General features: G+C 35.0%; 1 protein-coding gene across 1 annotated transcript; it reads right to left on the minus strand.

Annotated features, from left to right (window-relative positions):
* Nucleotides 1-1160: 1160 nt before the first annotated feature.
* LOC111868375 (tubulin beta chain) lies at nt 1161-10481 on the minus strand. Its single transcript, XM_023858963.2, has 2 exons — nt 10335-10481; nt 1161-2499 (listed from the first exon to the last, which is right to left on the minus strand). Exons 1-2 carry the CDS (start codon nt 10389-10391, stop codon nt 1219-1221), a joined length of 1338 nt encoding a protein of 445 aa, XP_023714731.1. The 5' UTR covers nt 10392-10481; the 3' UTR covers nt 1161-1218.
* Nucleotides 10482-16636: the final 6155 nt, after the last annotated feature.

Consider the following 16636-nt stretch of genomic DNA (forward strand, 5'->3'; position numbering starts at 1 on the left):
CACTCCAAATCGTTATTCCATATTTAACCAAAGAGTGAAAATTGTAAAATAAACATTCCTAAAATTTTAAGAATAGGAGATAATCTTTTCATTATTAACAAATGGTACATAGCTTATGCAGTAAGATATTTTAAGGGGCTTCCATAAGTTGACTGTCCAGATGCAAGGCTAATATATATATATATATATACTTGCAGAGAGAGGAGCAAAGTATTATAACAAAAGTAAAAATTAGAAATCGAGGCAACACAAGAAAGGGTTTCAATTTGCTCAATTTTCGTCAACTTCAACTCCCTTCTCCTCATCAAAGTACTCAAAGGCATTTAATTCCTGGTATATATATATATATATATACAGAGAGGAACCAAGTATTATAAGAAAAGTAAAAATTAGAAATCGAGGCAACACAAGAAAGGGTTTCTATTTGCTCAATTTTCGTCAACTTCAACTCCCTTCTCCTCATCAAAGTACTCAAAGGCATTTAATTCCTGGTATATATATATATATATATACAGAGAGGAACCAAGTATTATAAGAAAAGTAAAAATTAGAAATCGAGGCAACACAAGAAAGGGTTTCTATTTGCTCAATTTTCGTCAACTTCAACTCCCTTCTCCTCATCAAAGTACTCAAAGGCATTTAATTCCTGGTATATATATATATATATATACAGAGAGGAACCAAGTATTATAAGAAAAGTAAAAATTAGAAATCGAGGCAACACAAGAAAGGGTTTCTATTTGCTCAATTTTCGTCAACTTCAACTCCCTTCTCCTCATCAAAGTACTCAAAGGCATTTAATTCCTGGTATATATATATATATATATACAGAGAGGAACCAAGTATTATAAGAAAAGTAAAAATTAGAAATCGAGGCAACACAAGAAAGGGTTTCTATTTGCTCAATTTTCGTCAACTTCAACTCCCTTCTCCTCATCAAAGTACTCAAAGGCATTTAATTCCTGGTATATATATATATATATATACAGAGAGGAACCAAGTATTATAAGAAAAGTAAAAATTAGAAATCGAGGCAACACAAGAAAGGGTTTCTATTTGCTCAATTTTCGTCAACTTCAACTCCCTTCTCCTCATCAAAGTACTCAAAGGCATTTAATTCCTGGTATATATATATATATATATACAGAGAGGAACCAAGTATTATAAGAAAAGTAAAAATTAGAAATCGAGGCAACACAAGAAAGGGTTTCTATTTGCTCAATTTTCGTCAACTTCAACTCCCTTCTCCTCATCAAAGTACTCAAAGGCATTTACTTCCTGGTACTGCTGGTACTCAGACACCAGGTCATCCATATTTGAGTGGGCTTCTGTGAATTCCATCTCATCCATCCCCTCACCAGTGTACCAGTGCAAGTAAGCCTTGCGATTGAACATGGCTGTGAACTGCTCTGAGACCCGCTTGAATACCTCTTGGATGGCAGTGGTGTTACCAATGAAGGTTGCAGACATCTTGAGTCCTTTGGGTGGGATATCACAAACGGCAGTTAGCACGTTGTTTGGGATCCACTCAACAAAGTGCTTGGTGTTTTTGTTCTGGATGTTCAACATCTGTTCATCAATTTCTTTCATGGACATGCGTCCTCTGAAGACAGCTGCAACTGTGAGGTAACGACCATGCCTTGGGTCACATGCAGCCATCATGTTCTTGGCGTCAAACATCTGTTGTGTGAGCTCTGGTACTGTGAGAGCTCGGTACTGTTGGTTACCACGGGATGTGAGCGGTGCGAAACCTGGCACGAAGAAGTGGAGACGTGGGAATGGGACCATGTTGACAGCAAGTTTCCGGAGATCAGCATTCAGCTGACCCGGGAACCTGAGGCTAGTGGTCACACCAGACATTGTGAGTGAAATTAGGTGGTTCAGATCATGAAATGTGGGAGTCGTGAGTTTCAGGGTCCTGGAGCAAATGTCATAGAGAGCCTCATTGTCAATGCAGTATGTCTCATCAGTATTTTCAAGTAGCTGATGGACAGAGAGTGTTGTATTGTATGGTTCCACAACAGTGTCCGATACCTTTGGTGAAGGTATGATAGAGTATGTGCACATTATCCTGTCTGGATACTCCTCTCTGATGTTGGAAAGAAGTAATGTGCCCATGCCAGAACCAGTTCCACCTCCCAAGGAGTGAGTCATCTGGAAACCCTGAAGACAGTCACAACTCTCGGCTTCTTTCCTGACCACATCCAACACATGGTCGACCAGTTCAGCCCCTTCAGTGTAGTGACCCTTGGCCCAGTTGTTGCTAGCACCACTCACACCATAAACGAAGTTGTCAGGTCTGAAAATCTGACCGAAAGGACCAGATCGGACAGATTCCAGTGTGCCGGGTTCAAGATCCACCATTATGGCGCGGGGTACATAATTTCCACCACATGCTTCACTGTAGTAGACATTTATTCTCTCAAGTTGTAGGTCGGAGTCACCATGGTAGGCGCCAGTTTGGTCGAGACCATGCTCATCAGAGATGACCTCCCAGAACTGGAGAGAAAGAAATTATGAGGTGAGATTGATGTTCACCGAACAGTCAAACATATATCCAACAATTTCCACTTTTGTTAGTGCATTCACTTCTTTTATTTTTGCTTAGCTTTGACCATGGGTTTGAGACATCCATAACACAGCTTGGACTATCTCGCAAAAATTCTGAATATTACAAGTATAATATTCCTGTAAATGTCAGGCAAAATGAAAAAAAGTGACATAGCTGGATGTTAACACAGATATTATTATTTCTTGGAATTTTTACCTGCTTGCATGGGTAGAAAGCACAACATCTGTTTGTTGTTTATATAATGTGGTGTTCCAATGCTGTAGTCATTATCTTTATGTATGCATTCTCATTCATTTACTTACACTTACTTACGTCTCTCTTTGGCAATAATCCCTTTAATTAATTCACTTTGATGTAACCCTAAAGGGATAGGTGAGCCAAATGTGAGAGTTTTGGCTGGAGAGTCAACCTACAAATGATTTCCTACAGAGTTTATAAAAGGTGTGAAGGGTATCCTAAGAATGAAATGAGGCTTGAAACTCCTTTGACTTTTCCAGGATTAATACAAATAGCTAACCACTGCGCTATAAATTTGAAAGAACACTATTCTAATCCCATGTACAAAGGTCACATTCTTTCAGTATATGTGGACAGCTGCTTGCCCAGTCACCAAATAAGCCATTCATGAAAACTGAAGATACACTATCATGAGTGACTACTGGCTAATCAATGACTGCTGCATGGAGCTGATTTTGCCTTTTGATATCAGTTAACGTACTCGTATGTGATGGATTTTATGTAATGGATTTAAAGGTTTTTCGGAGAAAGTGTTAGAGGCCTCTGACTCTTATAGTCCGAACTGTAAAATAGCTCATCTATAAATATGAACAGTTCAGACTGGAATTGAGTAGAACTTTTTGTAACGTGTTTTCTATTTATGACTCCATTCGGACTGTTAATTGATTTATTTAACAACCTACAAGTCTTGGCTACAATTAATCATAACAATGTTACGGGTTTAAACACTTTAAAAACCCGACTCAATTAAGCTGTTCACCCTATCGTCAGTAGTCTTCACGTATTTATAACGCGGGAACTATGTAAGTGTCACTGTATTTCATACTCCCAATACCTTCTCAGTTATCACAAAGTATCAATGAGTATCATGCATAAACTCTTTTAATTACAAGTCCGGTTCTCCTTTCACGGAGGCTGCTACAATTCAACCGTCTTCCGCTGCACTAGGCGACTTCACTCCTGATCACACACTGCTCAGCCGGCTTTTTATAGCGTTCGCTGTTGCTTGTTTGCCTGCGCACCGATGTGAGAGTTGTTTACTTCTGCAAAGTAACCGCAGTGGCCCCCACCATGTCTGGGCTTCGGAGTGGTGACTGGCCTGTTACCGTAACAACGACAGCGAAGTTACGCCACAGCTGGCGGAGAGGGGGCTGTCCTCCAAAGCGCAATACGTCACAGTGCTCCTTTCTTAAGGCTGTTCGTCCCGAATAGCCTAAAGGTGCATCCCCGTTCTTTTCTCTGAAGGCTATGCTTGCTGCGTCTCTTGTTGTTTCGGCTACTCCTGGAAGTGACTATTCTCCTTCAGTTACATCCTCTCCCTTCATATGGCTGCGCGTCTCGAACAGCCCCATGTTAAGGTGCGAGCCTGTCCAGGTGTACTACCAACATTCTCGAATTAGGGTTCTTCTGGATTCTGCATACCACGTCATTTGTCCGGGTTACTACTTTGTAAGGAGCTTCCCATGAAGGTTGAAGTATAGGAGATTTTACTTTTCTGCGGGCTGGGCGATAGAGTCAAACTCTGTCGCCTTCGTGGTAACCTGCTGAGTTGACCAGTTTATCGTACGGAGTTTTCATCTGTTCACTGCGGGTTTCAGGTGTTGTCGGGCATAATTGTGGATATCGTGTAGGTGATCCAAAAATATAACACGCGAAGACTACAGGTGATAGATTGAACAGCTTTATTGAGTAGGGTTTGTAAAGTGTGTAAACCCGCAACAATATTATAATTAATTTTAGCCAAGACTTGTAGGTGGTTAAATAATCAATTAACAAGCCGAACAGCGTCATAAGCAGTAAAAACGTTACACTGGTGTCAGAAGTGGGATGTCCTCCATTGCGCAATACGTCACATTATCATTTATTTAGATAGGAATCAAAATTATATTTCAGTTACATTATCATAGTGGTTGAAGATACTTTATTTGCCCCATGCCTCTATTAATTAATTTCTTAATATAAATCTGATATACACAACAACAAAATAAACTTAAAATATTAGGAAATCCCATAAGACAAAATATCCATGCTATAAAGAAATCGCTATCATTTTACTTAAAACAAATTCTCTTTACATCAGTTCATCCTTGTATTATGTATATAAAAAGTTTTATTATATGGTGTTTTCTTGAACACGTAAAATGAAATGTAATAGAGCCACATTTCGAAGAATGTGAGAGCTTTTGAATATGTATCTATAGACGTAGTTGGTTGATGCTCTACGCTGCAAGTCGGAAAGCCTCGGGTTCAAGTCGCGATGAGGTGATTTGATTTTTTTCAATTGATCTAATCATTCCGGCCACATTATGGCCCCGGGGTCGTCACAGCCTCTAAAAGAAATTAGCACGAGGAAAGTATTAAATAACTTTCCTGGGGAGTAAAGCGCGTCTGACAATCTTAGCGGATATACCTAATGACATCATTCTTAAACACCTTTCAAAAACGTTATGTCTAGTGGATTACTTGAACACGTAAATTCTAATGACGTATTAGTTAGAAAGAATGAGAGACAGAAAAGTATTAGCATATAAAGCATTCTGTCAACTAATTAATGTTATTTTAAGTGCGCTTAATTATAAATTAATTGGAAGATTTTTTTTTGGTTATGTAGCAAAATAAAATCCAATTTCAAAACAGGTGCAAAATGTGGAGATTTAAAAAATAGAAATTGAATGGCACACGAATTCTCAAATTTGGGAATTATAGAACACGGTGTTTGGCCGGTATCAATGTACGCCCATTAATTTTCTTCCCTATACCAATGATTTACAAAAGAATTCTAACCAAATTGTATTTGCACATGACATTACATTAGTATTTAAGAAATTTAAATCTCAAAATTTTAGAAATACTAAAATATTGCTATAATTAAAAAAGCGGATTAAAGCCAAAAATTCTAATCAAAATTTCACAATACAAATTACATACAATTTGAAACCAAACAAAGCCATGAATTTTATCTGATTATCAAGTAGTCCAATAAACAAATCACTAATGAACTTAATATAAAATTCCTAGAAATATATTTAGAGAGTACACGTTTTTTTTAATATATATGTTCTAGCGTGTTTGGTCGACTGAGCACGACTTTCAGATTGTTAACTGGATTTATTAACTGCTTACAGATCGTAACTACAATTACTTGTGATACTCGCTGATTTACACAATTCACAATCACTGCGTGTTTATCGTCTCATGACGAATTTCAACAGAGAACCCTTTCCCTGTCACTTAGACACTTAAACACTATCAAGAATACTCCATAATACTGACGAATACTCTGCAAATAATTGAATCTGTTTTCTTTGTAACTGTGGTTATATAAACTTCGCAATGAATGCGTTGAAAACAGCCTATATTTAACGAACTTGCTTACAGACCGATTCCATAGCAACGGTCGTGTCACGGACTACATAGAAAATGCACTCCTATTATTGCTTTGCCTGTATTCGGTCGCGAGATGTTTCGCGGTCAGTTACGTAGCAACGTTGATGTACATCCGCTCTACAGAATCGAGTAATTTTATTTAATTGAGTGCAGCTTGCTCTGCGATGTTATCATTTCTGCCTTATATGTTACAGAACACACTGATGATGATTTACTACGCTTATTTTATTTCCATTATGGATATGGATTGATATTGTGGGGAAATCCTAAACACAACATAAAACATTTTAATCGTAGAAAGAACGTGATTAGAATTATTACAGGGTGCAGAAGTAGATTGATACAAAGTTTATTTAAGAACTAAAATAGTGAATGTTTATGTACCCTAGATAAATGAAGTGAAATACGTGGACATGCATTTCGACAGACAACTGAAATTGGCAAAGAATATCAAATCCAAAAGAAACAGCTAAACCTAAGATACAAACAAATGCACTGGCTACTTGGAAGACGATAAAACCTACAAATTGAAAGCAAACGCCAGTACTTAACCCTATCTAGACTTACGTCATTTAGCTATTGGCAACAGAATCCATTTCCAGCGCTATCAATCGAAGAATATTCCATCCACTCTGGATGCAAATCGGTACTTAAAGAACCATAGGTTCATGAAGATATCCAAAGCACCTCAGTGCTCAGCGATATGAAAGTGGAATTTAAAAAAAAAAAACCTTAAGGAAATTAGAACAAACCAATACCCTTCAAGTGAAACTATACATTGACCGTAAAATGTACATAGATCTCTATGTACCAGACAGACCTGAGTAAAACAACAGTACAAGGAATAGAATGATAAATAAGTGAACAATTGAGAGAAGTACATGAATTACGCAACAGGGCATAACTCATTCACAAGCCACTACTTATTGAACATACATTTTTACTTCAGATTCTGCAGATTATTTATATACATAAATGTATAAACAAAAAAGTAATGGAGCGAAATTAAAAAATCGAGAACATAAGAAGGCAAAATTAACACCCTCAAATAACCTACCGATTTATATGAACGACGATCCTTTTAAAAGACCTTTATATGTCTCATAATTAAAACATGTGTAAATCTTTACTTTAGCTCCAATCTGATTGCCGCACTGGCCAACTTGCAAATGTACGATTTTCCTCATTTTGTTCCTCTACGAATATCGAATTCTGATCGGTGCAAGATATTTTAAGGGTACTTGTCTGCTGCCGGTTAACCTCAATGATATTTATAGCAAAATAAGAGGCGTCCTACCTGGTCAATTTTCAACTGCTGGAGTGACAGATACACGTATTTGACTAATTTGTATATATCCGGTACTAACCGCATGAAATACACCGTTTCCATGGTTTTCCCTTAGTTTGTTTCAATGCATCAACAGTTCTCCTATTGATGTTTATTATTTCTTGACTGAGAACAAGTTTATATTGATGTTGCTTAGAAGTGTCTGGTTTTTATAAGGGATTAATTCTAGGATTGAATTATTAATCTATGCAATACCTCACGCTTTTGGGTTCATTTAATTCTGTTCCCTTTTCATTGGCTACTTACAAATATGATTTGTCAAAAATATCAATGAAAATTTAAAAATAAAAACTCTAGTTCCCAAGATTTTAAAAATGTTAAAAATATTGTGTTTGTATATTTATATATCTATTTTAAGCCAATACATACATATTAAATTTTGATAAAACATATTACATTTTATTAACAATCAAAAACAGCCACCAATTTTATCTGCCTATAAATCAATCTCTAAATAAATATTCATATAATATTCCTCGGAATATACTTAGAGAGTACACGGTTTTGAAACGGAATAATGAGAAATTTTACCTACTCAGTATAGCATGTTATTCATTGGGATCAAGTCAGCACTTCATGTTACAGGAAATATATTTTCAATTATTTATGGATATAGATCGATATTTTGTCGAATTACTAAACACAGTACAACGAAATTAAATTGAAAAATAATATGGATTAGAATTATTACAGGATGCATAATTAGATATGGAGATTTAAGAACATAATATTCAGCCTCTTCAATCGCAAAACATGACATCACTTCTCTTGCTTCTTAGTTACTACAAAGAATATTTCAATTTAAATTTCTAAGTCTATTACATGAATAGTAGATGAAAATACTACTCCCACCTACCTTCATCAAATTTAGCATTATATCAAAAAATAGTACACTTTAATGGCATACGAGTGCATAAAAATATGCCACAGAGTCCGAAAAAACATGAACAGAGCTCATGAAGGGTGTAATTTAGAGCAAAATAATTATATGCATGGTCATTCCTTCTACTATGTAAACGAAAATTCCACATGAATAAAGAATGACGTAAAGTTGCGTTACATAAATTTTCAAGATAAATTTTTCTACATATTTATTGTAACTTAATATTTGTTTTGCTTAGGATTTATAGAAGTAAATCAATTCAATTTCATGTTCAAGTAGTTGCACAATCGGGTCAGTATTTAATATTCATTTACATCATGTTTACACGTTGGAATGATACGGAAGAAATATGGATAGAAGGAAAATTTGGTAATATATAATTCCTTTACAAACTTTTTTCTTTAGTGAATCTGGAAATGTATAGGCCTTTCTCAAACATGTGAATGTATAGCATTGAAAGACGATTATAATATACATTTTAATGTACTTATTAAATGAACTGGTGTAATTTCCGACAAGTCGAAATCTACGAGGCACTCTTGAGCGTAAACGATCTGTAGGTTGAGATACAATTCCAACATCACAAAGGAAAAGGAATGTTAACTACTACATCACGTAATCAAGATTGTCTAGAAGTCTTTTCCTATTCAAATAATGTAAGACATTTCGAAAACATTCGACCGCATGCAGAAACGTTGTAATATCCCAAGGGAGGAAGAAATGACGAACAGACAGCCACAAAAATATTTTATTTATAAGGCCTCAAAGACGGTTATAAATATAAACGTAACCATGTAGTATCACAGAGAAATCTTTTATCAAACTTTTGCTCTCTCTGACCATCGCTCAGACAAACACAATCGATGAACAAGGAGAGTGGTCAACGGAGAATTCCTTCTACCAAATACAATATGACTCTTGTTCAAATGATAGAGAACCAGCAATCTATTCTAAATAAATACAAGACGCTCCGCGGCAATAAACATCTCACAATAATTAGATATATTATGGAAACCAGGAAATTTAAGAAATTAGAAAAAATTTTCTTATGGATTCTACAAAATTGTAGATCATATATAAGTGATGGGGTATTTCTAGATGAGTTCAGAAACGAAATCACAATCTTAATGACGTCTAAATAATGCGTGCAGGAAGCAAAGGTCTTTGAACACTTCCCATACTTTATCTACACTAGCGAACTCCAGACATCAGACGAAATAACTGCTACTTTCGCCCATGATACACAAAAATTAGCCACACATGGAAAACAAGTTATTCCCCGAACGAAACTCCTGGTCACCCATATTAGGATCGACTATTGTCCAAAGAACTGGAGATTTAATATAAATGAAACAAATCCACGAATATTATATTCACCATACGCGACGGAACATGTTCGACTGCGTGACTGGGAAATATTGATGTACCTCGAAAAATGAAGTGAAATAGGTGGGTATGCATTTCGGAAGACCACTGACATGTGGAAACACACCTAAACCAAAAAAAAAAAAAGAGAACAAAACGTAAAAGCCACAAGACATTAACGAAATCATACATAGACTGCAAAGGTACATCGTTCTGTCTGTACCAGACAGACCTGAGTAAAACACCAATACACGAATAAAATGATAACTAAGTGAAAAAGAGAGCGAAGTATTAGAATTGTGTCAATAGGCCTAACTCATTTACAATCCACTACTTATTGAACATACATTTTTAACGCAGATTCTGCAGATAAAATACAATAAATATATAAACAAAAAAATTAGTTGAAGCGAAATAAAGAAATCAGTAATATTAGAAGGCAGAACTAAAGATGCCCAAATAACCTGACATTTTATATGAATTACTATTCTTTTAAAGGGTCTTTAATATGTCTCATAATTAAAACATTTGTAAATCTTTACCTTAGCTCCAATCTGATTTCCGCACTGGCCAACCTGCAAATGTACGATTTCCCTCATTTTGTTCCTCTATGAATATCGAATTCTGATCGGTGAAAGAAATTTGAAGTGTACTGGTCTGCTGCAGGTTAACCACAATGATATTTGAAGCAAAAGAAGCGGCGCCCTATCTCGTCAATTTTCAACTGCTGGAGTGACAGATCCAGATATTGGACTAATTTGTATATATCCGGTACTAACCGAATGAAATTAATCGTTTCCATGGTTTTTCCTTTGTTTGTTTCAATGCATTAACAGTTCTCCTTTTGTTGTTTATTGTTTTGTTGACTCGGCAACGGGATTATATTGCTGTTACCTAGCAATATCTGGTATTTATAAGACATTAATTCTAGGACTGGGATATTTTCTGTTATAGAAATTGAACTTATATTAATTCAATAAAATACTTTATACTCTGGGTGCACTTAATTGTGCTCCCATGTCATTGATTCCTTACAGGTTGATTTTTTAAAAATTATCAATTAAAAATTAAAACACAAGAACTGTAGTTCTCAAGATTTTGAAAATGAAAGAAATATTCAATTTTTTACATTAATTAGGTGTATTAAGCTATTACATCATCATCATCATCATCATCAGTAATCTGTCAAGACGACAGGTCCACAGTCTCTTTCAAAACAATTCCTCCACTTAATGCGATCTAGAGCTTTCTCCTTCAAATGACAGTATCCTCTTCTGTCCCCAAGGTCATCCAGCATCTTCTTACGTCTTCTTCCTCGTCTTCTTGTCACTTCTATCCGCCCATCTATCTTTCCTTCGATAGCTTCTTTTAGAAGGCAGTTTCTGCGTAAAACATGACCAATCCAATTAGCCTTCCGTTTTCTTATTTCATGTAGGATATTCCTCTGCTCACTGACTCTAATTAACACTTCTTCATTTCTCACATAATCGGTCCAACTGATCTTCTCCATTCTTCTCCAACACCACATTTCGAAACTTTCCAGATGTTTCTGATCTACTGCCCTAAGTGTCCATGTTTCAGCCCCATACAGAGCTATGCTCCAAATGTAGCATTTCACTAGTTTCTTCCTCAAATTTAAGTCCAATTTGCTGGTAAAAAGATTCTTCTTCTTGCTAAATGCAGCTTTTGCCATGGCAATCCTGGATTTAATTTCACAAGTACACCTTCCATCATCTGTTAACAAGCTACCCAAATATTTAAAACATTTCACATTCTCCACTTGTTTTTGGTCTATCTTTATTGTGACTGGGGTTGGTTGTCTCGAAATTTTCATTACTTTTGTTTTCTCCACATTCATTTCCATGCCATAGCACCTTCCAATTTCAATTAGTCTATCAATCATGCCCTGTAGCACAGTTTCTTCCTTAGCCATTAACACAAGGTCATCTGCATATTTCACAGTTTGAATAATTTGCCCTCCTACTTTGAAGTCACCGAGCCCATCCAGAGCTTCCTTGGTAAGGCATTCGCTGTACAAGTTGAACAGAATTGGTGATAAACAGCATCCTTGTCGAACTCCTCTTCCAATCTGCACACTTCCTGTCTCCCCCCTGTCCAGTCGTACTCTAACTTTCTGATCCATGTACAATTTGCTAATCAATCTTCTTTCATGCCAATCGATACCTGTTTCTTTCAGGATCTGCATTAATTTGGTCCAGTTTACCCGGTCAAATGCCTTCTGCCAGTCTATGAAGCAAACACACAGTTCTTCATCTATCTCCAAAGTTCGTTCCGCTATAATTCTCATCATCCCAATTGCATCCCTGGTTCCTTTTCCTCTTCTAAATCCAAACTGATCTTCTCCAAGTACATCCTCTATTTTCCTTTCAATTCTTCTTTTAAGTATCTTTGCTATTATCTTTGCTGTATGTGCAATAAGACTTATTGTGCGATGGTCGCTGCATTTTGTAGCTTTTGTCTTTTTCTTTAAGGCAATCATTGTAACTTCTGTAAAGTCCTTGGGCCACTCTCCACTTTCATATATGGTGTTCATTAGTTTTGTCAGTGTTTTCAAACCACCTTCTCCCAGTAACTTGAGCACATCTCCAGGTACATCATCATCTCCTGTAACCTTTCCCTTCCTCATTTCCTTGATAGCTTTTTCCACCTCACTTTGTAAAATATATGGTCCTTTCTCGTCTGTATCTACTTCTTCTTCCGGTTCAACTTCTAAGGTTTCTGGCCGATTAGGTCGATCATATAGTTCTGAAATATAATTTTCCCAAATTTTTAGCACTTGCCTCTGATCTACTATTCTATTCCCCTGGGAGTCTTCGATGCCAACATTTTGAATCCCATGATTCTCTTTCCATCCTATTTCTTTTTACATACACATTAAATTAAAAAAAGAGATTACATTCTATTTACAGACATAAACAGCAACCAATTTATCTGCCAATAAATCAATATCTAAACTATTATATATATAAAATTCCTTTGAATATATTTAGAGAGTACACTCTTTTATAAAGGAAATATTAAGAAATTATCTTATACTCAGTGCAGCTAGCTATGTACTGGGATCAATTTAGCCCTTTATGTTACCGGAAACATTTATATTGTGAAATTATGTTTATTTTCATTCCAATATTGATATAGGATGCTGGATGACCTTGGGGACAGAAGATGATATTTTAATTGAAGGAGAAAGCTTGAGATCGCATTAAGCGGGAGAACTGTTTTGGAAGAAACTGTGGAATTGTCGTCTGACAGATTACTGATGAATGAAATGATATGGATTTATATTATATGGAAAATCTACATACAGTAAAAAACTGAAAGTAGAAATTATATGGATTAGAGTTATTACAGGAATCAAAAGTAGATTCATGCAGTTATTTATTTAATGAATTAATATTCCTGCTCTTCAATCTGAATATATATTATCCCTTCAATTGTCTCTTATTTACAGCAGAGATAAATTCAAATAAATTTTCTATATCTATAATATAAATATTAGACGAAAATATTACTCTTACATAACTTCATTAAATTTATCATTCTATCAAGATTTCTTTATGATACTATATGGTTATTATTATTAAATTTTAACCGTCTTTGAGGCCTTACCAATATAAAATTTTTGTGGCTGTCTGGTGTCATTTCTATCGCCCTTGGGATATTACAACGTTTCTGCATGCGGTCGAATGTTCTCGAAAAGTCTTACATTATTTGAATAGGAAAAGACGTCTGGACAATCTTGATTACGGGATGTAGTAGTTAACATTCCTTTTTCCTTTGTGATGAAGGAACTTTATCTCAATCTACAGATCGTTTACGCTCACGAGTGCCTCGTAGATTTCGACTTGTCGGAAATTACACCAGTTCATTTAATAAGTACATTAAATTGTAAATTAAAATCGTCTTTTAATGCTATATTTCACAAGTTTGAGAAATGCCTATGCATTTCCAGAAGAAGAAAGATGTAAAGGAATTATATATTACCAAATTTTCCTTCTATCCATATTTCTTTCGTATCATTCCAACGTGTAAACATGATGTAAAGGGATATTAAATACTGACCTGAATGTGCAACTACTTGAAAATGAAATTGAATTTATTTACTTCTATAAATCCTAAGCAGAACAAATATTAAGTTACAATAAAAATGTAGAAAAATTTAGCTTGAAAATTTATGTAACGCAACTTTACGGCATTCTTTATTCATGTGGAATTTTCATTTAAATGGTAGAAGGAATGACCATGCAGATAATTCTTCTGCTCTAACTTACACCCTTCATGGCTCTGTTCAAGTTTTTTCTAACTCTGTGGCATATTATTAAGCACTCGTATGCTATTAAAGTGTACCATACCTTAACAGAATGATAAATTGGATGAAGTTATGTAAGAGTAATATTTTCGTCTAATATTCATGTTTTCGACATAGAAAATTAATATGAACTGATCTCTGCTTTAAATAAGAGACAAGAGAAGGGATAATATATATTGAGATTGAAGAGCAGCAATATTCATTTATTTAATAAATAACTGCAAGAATCTACTTCTGATTCCTGTAATAACTCTATTCAATATATTTTCTACTTTCAATTTTACTGTATGTATGTTTTCCAACTAATATAAATCCATATCAGTTCATTCATCAGTAGTCTGTCAGACGACAAGTCCACAGTTTCTTCCAAAACGGTTCTCCTGCTTAATTCGATCTCAAGCTTTCTCCTTCAATTAAAATATCATCTTCTGTCCCCAAAGTCATCCAGCATCCTATATCAATACTGGAATGAATATAAACATAATATTCCAACATAGATGCTTCCGGTTACATAAAAGTCTAAATTAATTCCAGTACACAGCTAGCTGCACTGAGTATAAGTAAAATTCCTTAATATTTCCTTTCCAATAGTGTACTCTCTAAGTGTATTCAAAAGAATATTATATATATAGGAGTTTAGATATTGATTTTTGGAACGTATAATTGGTTGCTATTTTGTTTGTAAAAAGAATATAATCTCGTTTTTTAAATTTAATATGTATGTAATAGCTTAATACACATTTTTAAAGAAAAAAATAAATATTTTTATCATTTTCAAAATCTTGAGATCTAAAGTTATTTGTTTCAATTTTTAATTGATAATTATTAATAAATCATATTTGTAAGGAGTCAATGACATTGGAGGACAATTAAATGCCAACAAAATATGAAGTATTGTATAGAATAAATGAAGTTCAATTTCTATTACATACAATTTTCCAGTTCTAGAATCAATCCCTTATAAAGCAGGTATTGCTATGCAACATCAATATAAAGTTGTTCCCAGTCAACGAAATAATAAACAACAATAGGATAACTATTGGTGCATTGAAACAAACAAAGGAAAACCATGGAAACGATGTATTTCATGCGGTTAGTACCGGATATATACAAATTAGTCAAATACGTGTATCTGTCACTCCAGCAGTTGAAAATTGACCAGATAGGACGCCTCTTATTTTGCTATAAATATCATTGAGGTTAACCGGCAGCAGACAAGTACCCTTAAAATATCTTGCACCGATCAGAATTCGATATTCGTAGAGGAACAAAATGAGGGAAATCGTACATTTGCAGGTTGGCCAGTGCGGCAATCAGATTGGAGCAAAAGTAAAGATTTACAAATGTTTTAATTATGAGACATATAAAGGTCTTTTTAAAGGATCGTCGTTCATATAAATCGGTAGGTTATTTGAGGGTGTTAATTTTGCCTTCTTATGTTCTCGATTTTTTAATTTCGCTCCATTACTTTTTTGTTTATACATTTATGTATATAAATAATCTGCAGAATCTGAAGTAAAAATGTATGTTCAATAAGTAGTGGCTTGTGAATGAGTTATGCCCTGTTGCGTAATTCATGTACTTCTCTCAATTGTTCACTTATTTATCATTCTATTCCTTGTACTGTTGTTTTACTCAGGTCTGTCTGGTACATAGAGATCTATGTACATTTTACGGTCAATGTATAGTTTCACTTGAAGGGTATTGGTTTGTTCTAATTTCCTTAAGGTTTTTTTTTTTTAAATTCCACTTTCATATCGCTGAGCACTGAGGTGCTTTGGATATCTTCATGAACCTATGGTTCTTTAAGTACCGATTTGCATCCAGAGTGGATGGAATATTCTTCGATTGATAGCGCTGGAAATGGATTCTGTTGCCAATAGCTAAATGACGTAAGTCTAGATAGGGTTAAGTACTGGCGTTTGCTTTCAATTTGTAGGTTTTATCGTCTTCCAAGTAGCCAGTGCATTTGTTTGTATCTTAGGTTTAGCTGTTTCTTTTGGATTTGATATTCTTTGCCAATTTCAGTTGTCTGTCGAAATGCATGTCCACGTATTTCACTTCATTTATCTAGGGTACATAAACATTCACTATTTTAGTTCTTAAATAAACTTTGTATCAATCTACTTCTGCACCCTGTAATAATTCTAATCACGTTCTTTCTACGATTAAAATGTTTTATGTTGTGTTTAGGATTTCCCCACAATATCAATCCATATCCATAATGGAAATAAAATAAGCGTAGTAAATCATCATCAGTGTGTTCTGTAACATATAAGGCAGAAATGATAACATCGCAGAGCAAGCTGCACTCAATTAAATAAAATTACTCGATTCTGTAGAGCGGATGTACATCAACGTTGCTACGTAACTGACCGCGAAACATCTCGCGACCGAATACAGGCAAAGCAATAATAGGAGTGCATTTTCTATGTAGTCCGTGACACGACCGTTGCTATGGAATCGGTCTGTAAGCAAGTTCGTTAAATATAGGCTGTTTTCAACGCATTCATT

Source organism: Cryptotermes secundus, unplaced genomic scaffold (genome assembly GCF_002891405.2).
Source record: "Cryptotermes secundus unplaced genomic scaffold, Csec_1.0 scaffold2561, whole genome shotgun sequence".
Lineage (NCBI taxonomy): Eukaryota > Metazoa > Arthropoda > Insecta > Blattodea > Kalotermitidae > Cryptotermes > Cryptotermes secundus.

Excerpts from the sequence above, each read along its gene's own strand:
- LOC111868375 (XM_023858963.2), bottom strand. The coding sequence starts at position 10,391 with ATGAGGGAAATCGTACATTTGCAGGTTGGCCAGTGCGGAAATCAGATT. Across the intron at positions 2,500-10,334 it reads GAAATCAGATTGGAGCTAAG|TTCTGGGAGGTCATCTCTGA; the intron begins GTAAAGATTTAC and ends CTTTCTCTCCAG.